At 40.4% G+C, this 22360-nt stretch overlaps 1 protein-coding gene across 6 annotated transcripts in view; it reads left to right on the top strand.

Annotated features, from left to right (window-relative positions):
• The first annotated feature begins 659 nt into the window (after window positions 1–659).
• The window catches only part of LOC115149194 (abl interactor 1), a 120175-nt gene continuing 98474 nt past the window's right edge, over window positions 660–22360 (top strand). For 2 of the 6 annotated variants that reach the window (XM_029691844.1, XM_029691835.1), the window contains exon 1: window positions 666–1017. In XM_029691844.1, coding sequence (XP_029547704.1) covers window positions 901–1017 — 117 coding nt within the window. In that variant the 5' untranslated portion in view covers window positions 666–900. Of the gene's footprint in view, window positions 1018–22360 lie in introns of all 6 variants that reach the window. The other 4 variants (XM_029691828.1, XM_029691854.1, XM_029691863.1 and 1 more) reach the window with 4 other exon arrangements.

Genomic DNA, 22360 nt, shown 5'->3' with positions numbered 1-22360 from the left:
TAAGGGGATGTAAGCCAACACAATACTATGTGTTGTTGGCCACAATAAGAAATGTCGCATAGGCATAAAAATCCTCGCGCGTTGATGTTTTGTATAAAATGTGAGGATTTTTGCCGATCTGAAGCCCAGACAAGGATACATTATAGCACTACATATCCCAGCATTCTACGCGGGGATCCATGTTTTGGTCAGAGGAAGAGGAGAGGCGTCACTAGTTACCACAGCCACAAAGTCCTAAACCCCACCTATTTCTACAATGTATCTTCCAAAAAAATGTAATTTTAAGCTCACCCCTAACTTTAACCACACTGATTACATTATGCCTTACCCTAACCTTAAATTTAGACGATAAAGATATTTTTTAGTTTTTATACATTTTATGACATAGCCAAATTCGACGTTGTGACTGTGGTAATTAGTGACAATCTGGAGAACTTCTCCAGCAGCTGGGTTTTTTTTTTTTTTTTTTGCTCAGTGCGCCGATGTGAAAGCGAGGCCAGGGGTCTATTCATTAATCGGATTCCGTTGCAAAACGTTTTTCAACGGAAACCGTTTAGGCCTTATCGAAACGGAAAACGATTTGGAACGGAAAACGAGAGTTTTTATTGATCAAACTCAGGTCTCTCCCCGTTTCGTTCCGTTCTGTATGCTTGCTTCCATTTGGTTCCGAGAGAGTAAACGGTAAACTGTTTCTGTTGCAAAAGTTTTGCAACAGAAACATTGTTATCTCAAAAGTTTAGCAACAGACGAAACGTTTTGCAACTGAATCAGACTAATGAATACACCCCATGAATCCCACAATACCAGGCGAAGGACTTTCTTCTTTTTTCCCGTGGCAGAGCTGGTTGTTTCAAACCTCAGTCAAAGCGAAAGCGAAGTCGCTATGCGGGGAGATGTAAGATGGCAGAGCTGCAAATGTTGTTAGAGGAGGAAATCCCAGCCGGTAAAAGAGCTCTTGTAGAGAGTTACCAGAATCTCACACGGGTAGCAGACTACTGTGAAAACAATTATGTTCAGGTAAGCAAAAAAAAACGAGTGATAATTTTTTTTACTCAACATTGTTATCTCTGAATTATTATCGTTGAACTGGTGTGATACTGGGAAGAGGAAATGTAGATAAAGACATTGAAATGATCACAATGAATGACCACAGTACTAGATCGTAGAGATTCCACATCCACTGGGACTCTTTGTCCATTTCGGTGTGTAGTTTCACCGCACCGGACACGTTGGACACGGTCTTGCCCATCCATTGCATTGTTGTACTGGTCCCTTGGTCACATTTAGTTCGTTTACACAGAGGGTGTGTCTAGTACTAACTTCTGCTCTTTATCTTTCTTTTAATAAAAACTAAAAGTATGACGCTGTTGAAAACAATGTCAGTGAAACGTGATGTACTAGACACATTTAATCTGATTGTTACAAAGTAGAGTAGCAGTTGTACTCTCGATAACACTGGCCTTGTTTAGTTACTGTCTCTCACAGACACTGAGAGAGCTAAGACATTGTATTTCCTTTTATTTATTTAATTACACCTAGTTCATTAGGATTTGCTGTGATATATTTTGCAATAGGTAGGAGGACTATGATATTGTAAGCAATTGCAAACGTATACATTTCAAGGCATTTATAAGGAGCTTATTACTGTTTGACGTAATTGGCCCACAGATTCATTCACACAAACTGCTTAGGAGAAGTATTTGTAAAAAAAAAAATACTATGGCGAATATCAGACGTTCAGAGCTTGTTTTTCAGCGAATGCTTCTGCAATTTTCCCTTTATGATTGTTTTATCCTTTAACTAAGTTTCACAGATGGTGAGTGTGGAATTTGGTCATGGTTTCACAAATTCCTGAACTGAGTTCATAGATGCAAGGACAACTGAAATGTAATTATTTTACAGGGTTATTTTTATGTGTGTTACCTCATCCTGCCAAGTTTGCTTTGACTAGCCCCAAGGGGCTGCTGCATTAGAATGACTTTAATTGTGGGCTAGCAGCTGAAGTTATTGATAGAGGTGTGGCTATGGACCATAGCTTTGCAAACTGGGTTTTTATTGGCCCTTAACAGAATGTCAGAGCTGATTTTTAAATGAATTTAGTAGATTGATATTCTGATTTGGAGTCTGCCCCTACAAAAAAAATCAAAACTGTAGGCAAGACCTCGTTCAATCTCAGGGAATGTGTGTTTGGAAACTCGTTATTTTTGTCCTATTCTGTGAATATACATCACACGTATTGTCTAGATGTAGATGATAAAATGGATTCCACTCAGTGGCTCTGTTATAACATTTAGTTAATGTGAATAAGTTGTTGCGTAAGAAGACATTTGATGAGCTGTCTTGGTCCTAGACGATCACCAATGAGTGTGAAGAGGCTATAGTTTGCTGCTGAGAATCCAGATGAAATGTTTTCTGTGACGGAACATTAAAGAGTCCATAAAATAATACAACATTAAATCAGTTATAAAGGGTGTTTCCAACTCCAATTCAATAACATTTTGACAGCATCCCTTTTGATTTAAACAAAACTTTCCGTACATGTTTGCCATGAAAGAAGTGGTCAGAAAGTGACTTGTTTGGACCTGAATGCCAAAATATTGAGGAGGTAGAGAGCAGTGCAGTACAGTAGAGTAGATTATAGGTCAGTACAATACAGTAGAGTAGAGTAGATTATAGATCAGTACAGTACAGTAGAGTAGAGTAGATTATAGATCAGTACAATACAGTAGATTATAGATCAGTACAATACAGTAAAGTAGAGTAGATTATAGATCAGTACAGTACAGTAGAGTAGAGTAGATTATAGGTCAGTACTGTACAGTACAGTAGAGTAGATTATAGATCAGTACAATACAGTAAAGTACAGTAGATTATAGGTCAGTACAGTAAAGTACAGTAGATTATAGGACTGTACAATACAGTAAAGTACAGTAGATTATAGGTCAGTAAAATACAGTAAAGTACAGTAGATTATAGGACTGTACAATACAGTAAAGTAGAGTAGATTATAGATCAGTACAGTGCAGTAAAGTAGAGTAGATTATAGATCAGTACAATACAGTAAAGTAGAGTAGATTATAGATCAGTACAATACAGTAAAGTACAGTAGATTATAGGACTGTACAATACAGTAAAGTAGAGTAGATTATGGGTCAGTACTGTACAGTAGAGTAGAGTATAGGCTAGTACAATACAGTAAAGTCATTATAGATCAGTACAATACAGTACTGTACAGTAAAGTAGAGTATATATTAGAGGTCAACCGATTATGATTTTTCAACGCCGATACCGATTATTGGAGGACCAAAAAAAGCCGATGCCGATTAATCCGCCGATTTTTTTAGAAATGTATTTATTTGTAACAATGACAATTACAACAATACTGAATGAACACTTATTTTAACTTAATATAATACATCAATAAAATCAATTTAGCCTCAAATAAATAATGAAACATGTTCAATTTGGTTTAAATAATGCAAAAACAAAGTGTTGGAGAAGAAAGTAAAAGTGCAATATGTGCCATGTAAAAAAGCTAATGTTTAAGTTCCTTGCTCAGAACATGAGAACATATGAAAGCTGGTGGTTCCTTTTAACATGAGTCTTCAATATTCCCAGGTAAGAAGATTTAGGTTGTAGTTATTATAGGAATTATAGGACTATTTCTCTCTATACCATTTGTATTTCATATACCTTTGACTATTGGATGTTCTTATAGGCACTTTAGTATTGCCAGTGTAACAGTATAGCTTCCTTCCCTCTCCTCGCCCCTACCTGGGCTCGAACCAGGAACACATCGACAACAGCCACCCTCGAAGCAGCGTTACCCATGTAGAGAAAGGGGAACAACTACTCCAAGTCTCAGAGCAAGTGACGTTTGAAACGCTATTAGCGCACACCCCGCTAACTAGCTAGCCATTTCACATCGTTTACACCAGCCTAATCTCGGGAGTTGATAGGCTTGAAGTCATAAACAGCGCAATGCTTGAAGCATTGCGAAGAGCTGCTGGCAAAACGCACGAAAGTGCTGTTTGAATGAATGCTTACGAGCCTGCTGCTGCCTACCATCGCTCAGTCAGACTGCTCTATCAAATCATAGACTTAATTCTAATATAATAAACACACAGAAATACGAGCCTTAGGTCATTAATATGGTCGAATCCGGAAACTATCATCTCGAAAACAAAACGTTTTTTCTTTCAGTGAAATACGGAACCGTTCCGTATTTTATCTGACGGGTGGCATCCCTAAGTCTAAATATTGCTGTTACATTGCACAACCTTCAATGTTAAGTCATAATTATGTACAATTCTGGCAAATTAGTTCACAACGAGCCAGGCGGCCCAAACTGTTGCATATACCCTGACTCTGCGTGCAATGAACGCTAGAGAAGTGACACAATTTCACCTGGTTAATATTGCCTGCTAACCTGGATTTCTTTTAGCTAAATATGCAGGTTTAAAAATATATACTTGTGTATTGATTTTAAGAAAGACATTGATGTTTATGGTTAGGTACACGTTGGAGCAATGACAGTCCTTTTTCGCGAATGCGCACCGCATTGATTATATGCAACGCAGGACAGGCTAGATAAACTAGTAATATCATCAACCATGTGTAGTTAACTAGTGATTATGATTGATTGATTGTTTTTTATAAGATAAGTTTAATGCTAGCTAGCAACTTACCTTGGCTTCTTACTGCATTCGCGTAACAGGCAGGCTCCTCGTGGAGTGGAATGTAAAGCAGGTGGTTAGAGCGTTGGACTAGTTAACCGTAAGGTTGCAAGATTGAATCCCCGAGCTGACAAGGTAAAAATCTGTCGTTCTGCCCCTGAACAAGGCAGTTAACCCACTGTTCCTAGGCCGTCATTGAAAATAAGAATGTGTTCTTAACTGACCTGCCTAGTTAAATAAAGGTTAAATAAAGGTGTAAAAAAAGAAATCTGCAAATCGGTGTCCAAAAATACCGATTACTGATCGTTATGAAAACTTGAAATCGGCACTAATTAATCGGCCATTCCGATTAATCGGTCGACCTCTAGTATAGATCAGTACAATACAGTACTGTACAGTAGAGTATAGATCAGTAAAATACAGTACTGTAGAGTATATTTTAGTACAATACAGTACTTTACAGTAAAGTACAGTATAGGTCAGCACATTACAGTACTGTAAAGTAGAGTGGAGTATGGGTCAGTACAATACAGTACTTTACTGTAAAGTATAGTAGAGTATAGGTCACTACAATACAGTACTGTAGAGTGGAGTATAAGTCAGCACAATACAGTACTGTACAGTACAGTAGAGTGTAGGTCAGTACAATACAGTACTTTACAGTAAAGTAGAGTAGAGTATAGGTCAGTACAATACAGTACTTTACTGTAAAGTAGAGTAGAGTATATGTCAGTACAATACAGCACTGTACTGTAGAGTAGAGTATAGATCAGTACAATACATTACTGTAGAGTAGATTATAGGTCAATACAATGCAGTACTGTACAGTAAAGTAAAGTATAGTATAGGTCAATACAATACAGTAAAGAAAAGTAGAGTATAGGTCAGTACAATACAGTGTTTTACAGTAAAGTAGAGTATAGGTCTGTACAATACAGTACTGTAACATAGAGTATAGGTCTGTACAATACAGTACTGTAAAGTAAAGTAGAGTATAGGTCAGTACAATACAGTACTGTAACATAGAGTATAGGTCTGTACAATACAGTACTGTAAAGTAAAGTAGAGTATAGGTCAGTACAATACAGTACTGTAACATAGAGTATAGGTCTGTACAATACAGTATTTTTCAGTAAAGAAAAGTAGAGTATAGGTCAGTACAATACAGTACTTTACAGTAAAGTAGAGTATAGTTCATTACCATAGAGTACTGTAAAGTAGAGTATAAGTTAGTACAGTAAAGTAGGTTAGAGTATAGGTCAGTACGGTGCAGTAAAGTAGAGTATAGGTCAGTACAATACAGAACTGCACTGTAGAGTATACGTCAGTGCAATACAGTACTGTACAGTAAAGTAGAGTATAGGTCAGTACAAGACAGTACAGTATAGCACACTAGAGTATAGTACAGTATACTCTATTGTACTGTACTGAACTATACTGTAATGAACTGTACAGTGCTCTACTGTGATGTCCAAACTTGTGAAACTTAGACATCTATGATTGGTACAGATGTGGTCCGATCCTGACCAATCAAATTTGGTCTTGTTTGGGGGCGGAGCTCATTAGAATAATAGCCAGTGTGTAGAATAATACTCAAAAATGCAAAGGAGGATATTCAATTGTTCTACCTTTGTGTTCCTATTTAGGATTCATCACAATTAAGAACATGACTTTCGTAATTATGCGTTTCTGTATAGTACAGATCTGAGAAACTATGTCATTCTGTTACCATAATTCTGTTACCGCGTGTTAATCCACTTCACTTACTGTAGTTCAATAACCAAAAGACATTTTTTCAAACTCAAGATGTCATATCATAGCTGACTCCCCATCTTTGAATCTTAGTTCGAAGTAGATATTTAACAGTTTATTGGAAAACGTGTCCACAAAAAAACAGAGGGAGATTTTACTGTCGTTCTGTTACCAAACATTACATCTGTTCTTCTACTCAATGTGTTTTTATCAAATGTCCAGTGGAACTTGTTAAAAGTACTCCTTGTGTATAGAGTTGTGTGGTTTGTTTAACTTTGCAATCAATGTTGGTTTTTTTTGGCATACTTTTAAAGTGAAAACTTGGAAGTCTCAAAGTCATTCTGTTACCGTGGAATTGTCCAGAGTTTAAATTGTTAATGTAAACTAAAGCATTTTGGCAGTTATGTGACAAGTTCAGCTTGATCTCTCTATCTCTCTGTCTCTCTCTCTCTGTCTCTCTCTCTGTCTCTCTCTCTCTCTGTCTCTCTTCTCTGTCTCTCTTCTCTGTCTCTCTCTCTCTCTCTCTCTCTCTCTGTCTCTGTCTCTGTCTCTGTCTCTCTCTCTCTCTCTCTCTCTCTCTCTCTCTCTCTCTGCCTCTCTGTCTCTCTCTCTCTCTCTCTCTCTCTCTCTCTCTCTCTCTCTCTCTCTCTCTGCCTCTCTGTCTCTCTCTCTGTCTCTCTCTCTCTCTCTCTCTCTCTCTCTCTCTCTCTGTTGTCAACAGATGATAGCAACATGCCTCAGCTTGACTGTTCATCTTCCTGGCTGTTTTATTTTTTCCTCTTTCTGTTCTCCTGGAGGCTTTAAGTATTGTTAACATGTTGCCTGTAGCCCACTTATGCAGCCCACTGTTCAGTAGCAGATGGTTGAAACCAGTCTGTGCAGTCTAATCGAGGACAGCCATTGTCCCACTTTCTGACTGACAGTGAGAGTTAGGTGTGTGTCCATGACAGAGTAGGAACACTGCTGCAGCTCTGTTTATGTTCTATATCACTATAGTAAATCTTTCCTTTACATCAGGAAAAGGGAGAATCATTCACAACAATGGCATCCTAATTTGAACAAATGGTAAATCAATTCTGATGTTTCTGTGCTCCTTTTATAACATATATATATATTTTTAAAACACGATTTCTGTATATGGGGAGCTCTTCTTCACCCAGTGGGCATCAACATGATGGTGGCAGATGCGCTATAAACTGATTTCCATTTTTGGCCCTGGACCATCATATATTTTCAAAGATGCGACTGAGGTCTCTGTGACAGCCAGGGCAGTGGTTTTGGACGAGGCCGCCGGGCCGTATACTCTGTGTCTCTGTGACAGCCAGGGCAGTGGTTTTGGACGAGGCCACCAGGCCGTATACGCTGTGTCTCTGTGACAGCCAGGGAAGTGGTTTTGGACGAGGCTGCCGGGCCGTATAGTCTGTGTCTCTGTGACAGCCAGGGCATTGGTTTTGGACGAGGCTCCCGTGCCGTATACGCTGTGTCTCTGTGACAGCCAGGGCAGTGGTTTTGGACGAGGCCGCCGGGCCGTATACGCTGTGTCTCTGTGACAGCCAGGGCAGTGGTTTTGGACGAGGCCGCCGGGCCGTATACTCTGTGTCTCTGTGACAGCCAGGGCAGTGGTTTTGGACGAGGCCACCAGGCCGTATACGCTGTGTCTCTGTGACAGCCAGGGCAGTGGTTTTGGACGAGGCCACCAGGCCGTATACTCTGTGTCTCTGTGACAGCCAGGGCAGTGGTTTTGGACGAGGCCGCCGGGCCGTATACTCTGTGTCTCTGTGACAGCCAGGGCAGTGGTTTTGGACGAGGCCGCCGGGCCGTATACACTGTGTCTCTGTGACAGCTAGGGCAGTGGTTTTGGACAAGGCTGCCGGGCCGTATACTCTGGGCCACCTGGCCTGTTGGCAGGGTAGACAGACGCAGGTTTAGAGGTTGAGGAGAGGGAAGCAGTAGTCCACCGCATCATGTCCCATGTTCAGGACATCTTTTCCCACCATGTCTCACTTTCCCCTACAGTTATTCTTGGGTGTGGCAAGTTGTATTTATTTTGCTGTTATTTTCTTTATTTAACCAGGTAAGTTGACTGATAATACATTCTCATTTGCTGGTCAAAGTGACTAAACATAGGCCAAATTATATACAAGATATAAGCAAGCAAAAACTAAATTAATAATTTAAGAAAATGAAAAATATAAGATCAGATATTCCAAAACTGAATTGAGACCAAATGTAGGCCAATGTGTTGGGAGGAGAGCATTGTACACATATGTAAGCCAATGCACTTAATGACAGTATGATTAAAATTCATTCAGCGACTCGACACAGATTAGTTGGCCTCTTTTCTTTTTTGTTGTCCTGGTCACGTGACCTCGGTGTACCGATTGCTGAAAGTGAATCCCAGCAGAAGTGAATTTTCCCTGGAAAAGAGCCAGTCTGGCCTGAAGGTGTCGTTTTCACACAGCTCTGTCTCTTAAGGATTACGGAGTCCTCTTTCTCTTGCTCCCTCTCAGTCTCAGCTCTCAGAGTGCCCTGTTTTTCTTCTCTCAGTATGGAAAGCCCAGTGGCTCCTAGCCTGACCAGCCAAGCCCATTCATCCCTTCCACCACCTGCCATTCCCCCCTGAGTTGACTGTAGTTTTGGTTTAGTCCACACTAGGCGTTGTAATAATACCAGTTGATGGGAATAAAGGACTTTAGAAACAAGCGGTGTGCATAGAAAGTAAGGAAAACAGCACAGGTTGCACATATCTACGGTATAAGGACTTTATTTATACGTTTAACAACAATAAAGACTTCCTGTTGCTCATCTGTCTGGAAATAGTCATGGTTAATAAGCAACATTTTAAAGTCACGTGGTAAACAACAGGTGTTGACTAACAGTGAGATGCTGATGGGCTGTAAGTCACGTGGTAAACAACAGGTGTTGACTAACAGTGAGATGCTGACTGATGGGCTGTAAGTCACGTGGTAAACAACAGGTGTTGACTAACAGTGAGATGCTGATGGGCTGTAAGTCACATGGTAAACAACAGGTGTTGACTAACAGTGAGATGCTGATGGGCTGTAAGTCACGTGGTAAACAACAGGTGTTGACTAACAGTGAGATGCTGATGGGCTGTAAGTCACGTGGTAAACAACAGGTGTTGACTAACAGTGAGATGCTGATGGGCTGTAAGTCACGTGGTAAACAACAGGTGTTGACTAACAGTGAGATGCTGATGGGCTGTAAGTCACGTGGTAAACAACAGGTGTTGACTAACAGTGAGATGCTGATGGGCTGTAAGTCACGTGGTAAACAACAGGTGTTGACTAACAGTGAGATGCTGACTGATGGGCTGTAAGTCACGTGGTAAACAACAGGTGTTGACTAACAGTGAGATGCTGACAGGCTGGGCTGTAAGTCACATGGTAAACAACAGGTGTTGACTAACAGTGAGATGCTGATGGGCTGTAAGTCACATGGTAAACAACAGGTGTTGACTAACAGTGAGATGCTGACAGGCTGTAAGTCACGTGGTAAACAACAGGTGTTGACTAACAGTGAGATGCTGATGGGCTGTAAGTCACGTGGTAAACAACAGGTGTTGACAAACAGTGAGATGCTGACTGACAGGCTGTAAGTCACATGGTAAACAACAGGTGTTGACTAACAGTGAGATGCTGATGGGCTGTAAGTCACATGGTAAACAACAGGTGTTGACTAACAGTGAGATGCTGACAGGCTGTAAGTCACGTGGTAAACAACAGGTGTTGACTAACAGTGAGATGCTGACTGACGGGTCCTTTTCCTACAGTATAAATAGTGACACAAGGAATAAATACTAATAAATACCACATGAGGACATGACTCTCTGAACTGGTTGAGTCTGTGAGGAAGAGAGTCACCTTTGGTTTTAACCGCAGTCCCTTCTTTTCAACACTCTATGCAACCAATATTGATAGACTTACAGTATCTGGTTAAGTCTGGTTAATTGGTCTTCATATTGCAGTGACCTAGTCAACATTTCCAGGAGAAATCCTTCAAGCACTGAAGGAGACGAGGGGTTTAGAACAACAGGACAGTGGCTAGAATCACTTTACTGTGGTGTGGAGCTGCTTCTCGCTTCCTCTTGGTTCAGCATTCTGTTCAAAAACAATATTCATTTGATTTAGTCGTATTTACCTTAGATTTTTGGTTGAGATGGAGACGTGAATCCAACTGATTTAAAAAAAAAATGACTTGTAGATTCCATTTGAAATCAACTAAAGCTTGAAACCCTAAGCCTAAATGTATTGTCTGTTTGTAGTTAAATCCTGGATTTAAGTTAAGCCATAGTTGTTGATGACTTCCCAAATGCTATATAGGCCTAAATAGCGTCATTGATTATATGATTGATAAAGTATGGTTATATTTTCATTAGCAAGGGGTAGCCTGTGTTTAATTTCATTGTGTATTAGAAACACAGTTTGAGATCATTGTGAGGGGATTTCGCCAGCGGTTGAGTGGGGAATTGGGCTTCCCGGGTTAAATGTTTTTCGAGGTTGCAACAGTAACCTTAGTCAGTTGCGTTTTTTTATTTTAAACCTATGAATTTAGCAGTATAGATTTTATTGTTTGAGCAAAACAACACAGCATTAGCATGGCAAAATGCATAGAATTGCAGGAAATTTGCTTTAAAACTGCATACTTTTCTCATCTCCACGGCAATTTTTTTTTGAATCACAGGAAATCGGCTCATTTTCTCATTAACCTATAGTAAACATAAATCACTGACTTCCATGTGCACAAACATACATAGCCTACTTTAGGATTGTTCTGCATAACATCCTATTCTCTTCCCAACGGCAGAAATATGACAAACATATATCAGAATAATATATTCAGCCTACATGGATAAGCGAGAAAGAGGGAGAGAGAGAGAGAATCGCTAGATGGTGCCGCAAAGTAGTATGGGTATCACCGCCGTCACTCGGTGACGCCATGTTATCGACGTTGAACAGACGCTGCAGCCACACTGATGTCCTGAAGTAGAACGGGTGGCTACCCGCTGGGCACAGACGTCAACGACTAGTTTTGATGTACATTTGGTTGAGTTGTCAACTAAGCTGAATTCAAACACGAATATCTACACGAAATGTCACCATGTCATTGGATTTAGGTAAACATTTGGGTGGAGAAAAAAAAAGACTACATTCTCGAACGTTGATAACTTTTTTTTCAAATCGAATCAGTTTTCCACGTTGATTCAACATCATCACATTTTCCTGCTGAAATGATGCGGAAACAACGTTGATTCAACCAGTTTTTGCCCAGTGGGTAATGACTTTGAACGGGAGCTAATGACTGTTGCAGCCTTGATTCAAAATGGATTAAATTAAACAAACATTCTCACCCATCTACACACAATAATGGAAATCTGAAATGTTAGCAAATGTATTGAAAATGAAATTCAGAAATATTTCATTTACATAATTATTCACACCCCTGAGTCAATGTTTTGTAGAAGCACCTTTGGCAGTGATTACAGCTGTTAAGTCTTTCTGGGTAAGTCTCTAAGAGCTTTGCATACCTGGAATGTGCAACATTTGCCCATTTATTATTTTAAAAATTCTTCAATCTCTGTCAAGTTGGTTGTTGATCATTGCTAGACAACCATTTTCAGGTCTTGCCATAGATTTCCAAGTAGATGTAAGTCCAAATTGTAACTCGGCCACTCAGGAACATTCACTGTGTTCTTGGTAATGAACTCCAGTATAGATTTGGCCTTGTGTTTTAGGTTATTACCCTGCTGAAAGGTGAATTCATATCCCAGCCATTTTCAAGTCTTGCCATAGATTTCTAAGCCTAATTTTAAGTCAAAACTGTAATTCGGCCACATTCAATGTCGTCTTGGTAAGCAACTTCAGTGGCCTGGTGTTTTAGGTTATTGTCCTGCTGAAAGGTGAATTCATCTCCCAGTGCCTGATGGAAAGCAGACTGAACCAGGTTTTCCTCTAGGATTTTTCCTGTGCTTAGCTCCATTCTGTTTCTTTTTTATCCTGAAAAACTCCCCAGTCCTTAACGATTACAACATACCATAACATGATGCAGCCACAACTATGGTTGAAAATGTGGAGCGTGGTACTCAGTAATGTGTTTGCCTCAAACATAACACTTTGTATTCAGGACAATAAGTAAATTCCTTGCCACATTTTTTAGCAGTATTACTTTACTGCTTTGTTGCAAACAAGATGCATTTTTTGAAATATTTGTATTCTGTACAGGCTTCCTTCTTTTCACGTTGTCAATAAGGTTAGTATTGTGGAGTATCTACAATGTTGTTGATCCATCCACAGTTTTCTCCTACCAAAGCCATTAAACTACCAACGGGACATTCAAAACTGTAACATCTTATGCTTCACGGAGTCGTGGCTGAACGACGACACTATCAACATACAGCTGGCAGGTTATACGCTGTACCAGCAGGATAGAACAGTGGAGTCTGGTTAGACAAGGGGCAGCGGACTATCTATTTTGTAAATAACAGCTGGTGTACGATATCTAAGGAAGTCTCGAGTTATTGCTCACCTGAGGTAGAGTATCTCATGATAAGCTGTAGACCACACTTTCTACCTAGAGGGTTTTAATCTGTATTTTTCGTAGCTCTTTTACATACCACCACAGTCAGAGGCTGGCACTAAGACAGCATTGAATGAGCTGTATTCCGCCATAAGCAAACAGGAAAAAGCTCACCCAGAGGTGGCGCTCCTAGTAGCCGGGGACTTTAATGCAGGGAAACTTGAATCAGTTTTACCAAATTTCTATCAGCATGTTAAATGTGCAACAAGAGGAAAAAAAAACTCTGGACCACTTTTACTCCACACACAGAGACGCATACAAAGCTCTCCCTCACCCTCCATTTGGCAAATCTGACCAGAATTCTATCCTGATTCCTGCTTACATGCAAAAATTAAAGCAGGAAGCACCAGTAACTAGATCAATAAAAAAGTGGTCAGATGAAGCAGATGCTAAGCTACAGGACTGTTTTGCTAGCACAGACTGGAATATGTTCCATGATTCCTCCGATGGCATTGAGGAGTTCACCACATCAGTCATTGGCTTCATCAATAAGTGCATCGATGACGTCGTCCCCACAGTGACCGTACGTACATAAGCCAACCAGAAGCCATGGATTACAGGCAACATTTGCACTAAAGGCTAGAGCTGCCGCTTTCAAGGAGCGGGACTTTAACCAGGAACCTTATAAGAAATCCTATGCCCTCCAACGACCCATCAAACAGGCAAAGCGTCAATACAGGACTAAGATCAAACCTACTACACCGGCTCTGATGCTCGTCGGATGTGGCAGGGCTTGCAAACCATTACAGACTACAAAGGGAAGCACAGCCGAGAACTGCCCAGTGACACGAGCCTACCAGACGAGCTAAACTACTTCTATGCTCGCTTCGAGGCAAATAACACTGAAACGTGCATGAAAGCACCAGCTGTTCCGGAAGACTGTGTGATGACGCTCTCCGCAGCCGATGTGAGTAAGACCTTTAAGCAGGTCAACATTCACAAGGCCGCAGGGCCAGACGGATTACCAGGATGTGTACTGCGAGCATGCGCTGACCAACTGGCAAGTGTCTTCACTGACATTTTCAACCTCTCCCTGTCCGAGTCTGTAATACCAACATGTTTTAAGCAGACCACCATAGTGCCTGTGCCCAAGAACACTAAGGTAACCTGCCTAAATGACTACCGACCCATAGCACTCACGTCTGTAGCCATGAAGTGCTTTGAAATGCTAGTCATGGCTCACATCAACACCATCATCCCAAAAACCCTAGACCCACTCCAATATGTATACCGCCCCAACAGATCCACAGATGATGCAATTTGTATTGTACTCCACACTGCCCTTTCCCACCTGGACAAAAGGAACACCTATGTGAGAATGCTGTTCATTGACTACAGCTCAGCGTTTAACACCATAGTGTCCTCAAAGCTCATCAATACGCTTAGGACCCTGGGACTAAACACCCCCCTCTGCAACTGGATCCTGGACTTCCTGACGGGCCGCACCCAGGTGGTAAAGGTAGATAACAACACATCCGCCGCGCTGATCCTCAACACGGGGGCCCGTCAGGGGTGCGTGCGCAGTCCCGTCCTGTACTCCCTGTTCACTCATGACTGTGCGGTCAGGCATGACTCCAACACCATCATTAAGTTTGCCGATGACACAACAGTGGTAGGCCTGATCACCGACAGCGACGAGAAAGCCTATAGGGAGGAGGTCAGAGACCTGGCTGTGTGGTGCCAGGACAACAACCTCTCCCTCAACGTGATCAAGACAAAGGAGATGATTGTGGACTGCAGGACGGGGCTGCAGTGGAGCAGATTGAGAGCTTCAAGTTCCTTGGTGTCCACATCACCAACAAACTAACATGGTCCAAGCGCACCAATACAGTCGTGAAGAGGGCACGACAAAATCTATTCCCCCTCAGGAGACTGAAACGATTTGGCAGGGGTCCTCAGATCCTCAAAAGGTTCTACAGCTGCACCATCGAGAGCATCCTGACTGGTATGGCAACTGCTCAGCCTCCGACCGCAAGGCACTACAAAGGGTAGTGCGAACGGCCCAGTACATCACTGGGGCCAAGCTTCCTGCCATCCAGGACCTCTATACCAGGCGGTGTCAGAGGACTTCAGCCACCCTAGTCATTGACTGTAAGTAAGTAAAAGTCCATGAGGCTTCTAAACAGCTTCTTTCCCCAAGCGATAAGACTCCTGAACATCTAATCAAATGGCTACCCAGACTTTTTGCATTGCCCCCCCCTTCTATTACACCGCTGCTACTCTCTGTTGTTATCATCTATGCATAGTCACTTTGATAACTCTACCTACATGTACATATTACATCATCTAACCGCTGCCCCCGCACATTGACTCTGTACCGGTACCCCCTGTATATAGTCTCGCTATTGTTATTTTACCGCTGCTCTTTAATTACTTGTTACTTTTATTTCTTATCCACATTTTTTTAAACTGCATTGTTGGTTAGGGGCTCGTAAGTAAGCATTTCACTGTACGGTCTGTCGTATTCGGCGCATGTGACTAATACAATTTGATTTCATTTGAAACTCTGTAACTGTTTTAAAGTCATCAGCGGTTTCCTTCCTCTCCGGCAACTGAGTTAGGAAGGACGCCTGTATCTTTGTAGTGACTAGGTGTATTGATACACCATCCAAGCTGTAATTAATAACTTTACGCATGCTCAAAGGGATATTCAATGTCTGTTTTTTTGTTTTTTTTACCCATCTACCAATAGGTACCCATCTTTGCGAGTCATTGGAAAACCTCCCTGGTCTTTGTGGTTGAATCTGTGTTTGAAATTCACTGCTTGACTGAGGGCCTTTATAGATAATTGTATGTGGGGTACAGAGATGAGGTAGTCATCCAAAAATAATGTTAAACACTATTATTGCACACAGAGCAACTTATTATGTGACTTGTTAAGCACATGTTTACTCCTGAACTTATTTAGGCCATAACAAAGAGGTTGAATACTTTATTGACTCAAGACATTTCATCTTTTCATTTTTAATTAATTTGTAAAACATTTCTAAAAACATTATTCCACTTTGACATTGTGTGTAGGCCAGTGACCAAAAAATCTCGATATAATTCATTTTAAGTTCAGGCTGTAACTAGGGCTGTTGATGTGACCATATTACCGCCACACCAGCAGTCATGAGTCATGACAGCAGTAAAACATCCATGTGACTGTTGAGTCACGGTGATCTCCTGTTATGCACTCTGGACATGCTTTGGTAGTACCCAACTTGCTAATGACCATCAGGTCCTAATGACCTGGTACTCAGGGCTCTATTGTCCCTCTTTAACTTCTCTGTCAATGCAATTGATATCAAAAATCACATCAAACACTTATCAACAAAACATTAGGCCTGTCATACTTTTAAAACGCACCTCACTGTGATGATCAATTTGAAGGTTGAAGTTCAACAGTGTAAAAGAGGGTGTCTGTGGATGTTGTTTCAAAGCCTAACACAATAAAATGGACAACGCTTTCTAAGGTGATGATTCATTCAAAACATTCATATGCATATTAAATGTCATGCATATGCATATGAGCCCAAGCCCAGAAAAAAAAACGGAATTAAAATTATGATTGTGCTATTATACAATACATAGCCTACCACATATTACAAATGACTGCAAATTTATTACAAATAAAATCATAAATACCTTATTTACATAAGTATTCAGACCCTTTGCTATGAGACTTGAAATTGAGCTCAGGTGCATCTTGTTTCCATTGATCATCCTTGAGATGTTTCTACAACTTGATTGGAGTCGACCTGTGGTAAATTCAATTGATTGGACATGATTTGGAAAGGCACACACCTGTGAAAATATGGTCCCACAGTTGACAGTGCACGTCAGAGCAAAACCCAAGCCATGAGGTGGAAGGAATTGTCCGTAGAGCTCCAAGACAATGCCTAGTGCTAACTGTAAAGTTTGGTGGAGGAGGTATAATGTTCTGGGGCAGTTTTACATGGTTGTAATCTCTTGTAATCTCTTTTCCACTGAAATCTATTTTCTTGTCAATTTATTTAATTGTTTTTATTGATTGTTGCTTACCATTTCTCAGATGTTCTAGTTCAAAATCAACAGATTGCAATAGTTTGTACTGCCATGATGCAATGCGTGCAACATTATCTATTAGTTAGTATGTGGCCTATTTCATTAGTTAGTATGTGGCCTATTTCATTAGTTAGTATGTGGCCTATTTCATTTGTTAGTATGTGGCCTATTTTATTAGTGAGTATGCCGCCTATTTCATTAGTGAGTATGTGGCCTATTTCATTAGTGAGTATGTCGCCTATTTCATTAGTTAGTATGCCGCCTATTTCATTAGTTAGTATGTGGCCTATTTCATTAGTGAGTATGCCGCCTGTTTCATTAGTGAGTATGCGGCCTATTTCATTAGTTAGTATGTGGCCTATTTCATTAGTTAGTATGTGGCCTATTTCATTAGTGAGTATGCCGCCTATTTCATTAGTTAGTATGTGGCCTATTTCATTAGTTAGTATGTGGCCTATTTCATTAGTTAGTATGTGGCCTATTTCATTAGTTAGTATGCCGCCTATTTCATTAGTTAGTATGCCGCCTATTTCATTAGTTAGTATGCCGCCTATTTCCTTAGTGAGTATGCCGCCTATTTCATTAGTTAGTATGCCACTTATTTCATTAGTGAGTATGCCGCCTATTTCATTAGTGAGTATGTTGCCTATTTCATTAGTGAGTATGCTGCCTATTTCATTAGTGAGTATGTCGCCTATTTCATTAGTTAGTATGCTGCCTCTTTCCTTAGTGAGTATGTCGCCTATTTCATTAGTTAGTATGCTGGCTATTTCCTTAGTTAGTATGCCACCATGCCCTCAGTACACTCCTCTGGTGTTGTCCAGTTGTAACTTTCACCCATACTCATTTGACGTAGACTGTAGCAAACAGTTGCAAAAGGTTTTGCGTTGGAGACCATTTACTCCCAAAGGAAACTGTTTTGCAACAAAAATAAGTGTCTATTGGACAAATTCAGGTGGGTCCCTCCCCGTTTTATTCTGTTTGCTTCCGTTTGCTTATGTTTGGTTCCTTGTCAATACGGCCATAACAGAGGTTTTGGGTGGAGGGGCCAGGCCACACATTTTGTCCTGTCCCTGGAACACAGTCTGTCCCCCAGGGAGGAAGTCTGGGCCTTTCCTTCCTGTTCTTCCACCTCCAAGCAGAAACTGGCCCAGCCAGCTAAGCAGCCCGACACCCTGTTTAAATATAAACACTTTGAAAAGACAATTCCCATTCTCCCTTTCTCTCTTCCTTGAAGTGAGTCATTTACTGTATCTAACTTGACTGGATTGTGGCGAAAGGACCCATTTTTAAGAGGTTCTTGGCCCAAGTCCCCCCTTGTCTCTTTTTGCGGATCCCTCACCCACCAGAAGAAACCTCCTAAACAGGCTGATGGACTGCCACTCCCTACTACACAGTCAGAGCTGTAGGAATTCACTTTATCATCACTGTAGTTAGCTTGTCTTATCTTGGTATGCTGTCTTGAAAGGAGGTGTGTTTACTTCATTGCCATTCAGACTAGGGAATGCCCTTAACTGAGTCATTATGTTGACAACTGTCCCTATTTCCACAAACCCCGTAATTCTCTATTGTGTCATTACTCAGATATGACCTAAAAACACCTAAAGTGTTTTAGATGAAACTGTGGGAAGTTTCCTCTGTTTCACATTTCGGGGGTAAAGCACACTCGATCTACGGTTTGGTTTGTTATTCCCCTTGAATTGGGAAAGCAAAACTTCGTTTTTTCAAAGAGGAATGTCCTTCAGATAGGGCAGTGTTTGTATTTTATCTCTATTTATCACTGTCAGACTCCAGTATTTATCCCTGTCAGACTCCATTATTTATCCCTGTCAGACTCCAGTATTTATCCCTATCAGACTCCAGTATTTATCACTATCAGACTCCAGTATTTATCCCTGTCAGACTCCAGTATTTATCACTATCAGACTCCAGTATTTATCACTATCAGACTCCAGTATTTATCACTATCAGACTCCAGTATTTATATCAGACTCCAGTATTTATCACTATCAGACTCCAGTATTTATATCAGACTCCAGTATTTATCCCTGTCAGACTCCAGTATTTATCCCTGTCAGACTCCATTATTTATCCCTGTCAGACTCCAGTATTTATCACTATCAGACTCCAGTATTTATCCCTGTCAGACTCCAGTATTTATCACTATCAGACTCCAGTATTTATCACTATCAGACTCCAGTATTTATCACTATCAGACTCCAGTATTTATCCCTGTCAGACTCCAGTATTTATCACTATCAGACTCCAGTATTTATCACTATCAGACTCCAGTATTTATCCCTGTCAGACTCCAGTATTTATCACTATCAGACTCCAGTATTTATCACTATCAGACTCCAGTATTTATCACTATCAGACCCCAGTATTTATCCCTGTCAGACTCCAGTATTTATCCCTGTCAGACTCCAGTATTTATCACTATCAGACTCCAGTATTTATCCCTGTCAGACTCCAGTATTTATCACTATCAGACTCCAGTATTTATCCCTGTCAGACTCCAGTATTTATCACTATCAGACTCCAGTATTTATATCAGACTCCAGTATTTATCCCTGTCAGACTCCAGTATTTATCACTATCAGACTCCAGTATTTATCACTATCAGACTCCAGTATTTATCACTATCAGACTCCAGTATTTATCCCTGTCAGACTCCAGTATTTATCACTATCAGACTCCAGTATTTATCACTATCAGACTCCAGTATTTATCACTATCAGACTCCAGTATTTATCACTGTCAGACTCCAGTATTTATCACTATCAGACTCCAGTATTTATCACTGTCAGACTCCAGTATTTATCACTATCAGACTCCAGTATTTATCACTATCAGACCCCAGTATTTATCCCTGTCAGACTCCAGTATTTATCACTATCAGACTCCAGTATTTATCACTATCAGACTCCAGTATTTATCACTATCAGACTCCAGTATTTATCCCTGTCAGACTCCAGTATTTATCCCTGTCAGACTCCAGTATTTATCACTATCAGACTCCAGTATTTATCACTATCAGACTCCAGTATTTATCCCTGTCAGACTCCAGTATTTATCACTATCAGACTCCAGTATTTATATCAGACTCCAGTATTTATCACTATCAGACCCCAGTATTTATCACTATCAGACTCCAGTATTTATCCCTGTCAGACTCCAGTATTTATCACTATCAGACTCCAGTATTTATATCAGACTCCAGTATTTATCACTATCAGACTCCAGTATTTATATCAGACTCCAGTATTTATCACTATCAGACTCCAGTATTTATCACTATCAGACTCCAGTATTTATCCCTGTCAGACTCCAGTATTTATCACTATCAGACTCCAGTATTTATCACTATCAGACTCCAGTATTTATCCCTGTCAGACTCCAGTATTTATCCCTGTCAGACTCCAGTATTTATCACTATCAGACTCCAGTATTTATCCCTGTCAGACTCCAGTATTTATCCCTGTCAGACTCCAGTATTTATCCCTGTCAGACTCCAGTATTTATCCCTGTCAGACTCCATTATTTATCCCTGTCAGACTCCAGTATTTATCCCTGTCAGACTCCAGTATTTATCACTATCAGACTCCAGTATTTATCCCTGTCAGACTCCAGTATTTATCCCTGTCAGACTCCAGTATTTATCACTATCAGACTCCAGTATTTATCACTATCAGACTCCAGTATTTATCCCTGTCAGACTCCAGTATTTATCACTATCAGACTCCAGTATTTATCCCTGTCAGACTCCAGTATTTATCACTATCAGACTCCAGTATTTATCCCTGTCAGACTCCAGTATTTATCACTGTCAGACTCCAGTATTTATCACTATCAGACTCCAGTATTTATCACTATCAGACTCCAGTATTTATCACTATCAGACTCCAGTATTTATCACTATCAGACTCCAGTATTTATCACTATCAGACTCCAGTATTTATCCCTGTCAGACTCCAGTATTTATCACTATCAGACTCCAGTATTTATCACTATCAGACTCCAGTATTTATCCCTGTCAGACTCCAGTATTTATCCCTGTCAGACTCCAGTATTTATCACTATCAGACTCCAGTATTTATCACTATCAGACTCCAGTATTTATCACTATCAGACTCCAGTATTTATATCAGACTCCAGTATTTATCACTATCAGACTCCAGTATTTATATCAGACTCCAGTATTTATCCCTGTCAGACTCCAGTATTTATCACTATCAGACTCCAGTATTTATCACTATCAGACTCCAGTATTTATATCAGACTCCAGTATTTATCACTATCAGACTCCAGTATTTATCCCTGTCAGACTCCAGTATTTATCACTATCAGACTCCAGTATTTATCACTATCAGACTCCAGTATTTATCACTATCAGACTCCAGTATTTATCACTATCAGACTCCAGTATTTATCACTATCAGACTCCAGTATTTATCCCTGTCAGACTCCAGTATTTATCCCTGTCAGACTCCAGTATTTATCACTATCAGACTCCAGTATTTATCCCTGTCAGACTCCAGTATTTATCCTGTCAGACTCCAGTATTTATCACTATCAGACTCCAGTATTTATCACTATCAGACTCCAGTATTTATCCCTGTCAGACTCCAGTATTTATCCCTGTCAGACTCCAGTATTTATCCCTGTCAGACTCCAGTATTTATCACTATCAGACTCCAGTATTTATCCCTGTCAGACTCCAGTATTTATCCCTGTCAGACTCCAGTATTTATCCCTGTCAGACTCCAGTATTTATCACTATCAGACTCCAGTATTTATCACTATCAGACTCCAGTATTTATCACTATCAGACTCCAGTATTTATCACTATCAGACTCCAGTATTTATATCAGACTCCAGTATTTATCACTATCAGACTCCAGTATTTATCACTATCAGACTCCAGTATTTATATCAGACTCCAGTATTTATCACTATCAGACTCCAGTATTTATCACTATCAGACTCCAGTATTTATATCAGACTCCAGTATTTATCACTATCAGACTCCAGTATTTATCACTATCAGACTCCAGTATTTATCCCTGTCAGACTCCAGTATTTATCACTATCAGACTCCAGTATTTATCACTATCAGACTCCAGTATTTATCACTATCAGACTCCAGTATTTATATCAGACTCCAGTATTTATCACTATCAGACTCCAGTATTTATCACTATCAGACTCCAGTATTTATCACTATCAGACTCCAGTATTTATCACTATCAGACTCCAGTATTATCCCTGTCAGACTCCAGTATTTATCACTATCAGACTCCAGT

This window comes from Salmo trutta, chromosome 2 (genome assembly GCF_901001165.1).
Source record: "Salmo trutta chromosome 2, fSalTru1.1, whole genome shotgun sequence".
NCBI classification, from domain to species: Eukaryota; Metazoa; Chordata; class Actinopteri; order Salmoniformes; family Salmonidae; genus Salmo; species Salmo trutta.
The sequence above is the reverse complement of the archived record's forward strand: the minus strand, read 5'-3'. Positions and strand labels throughout refer to the sequence as shown.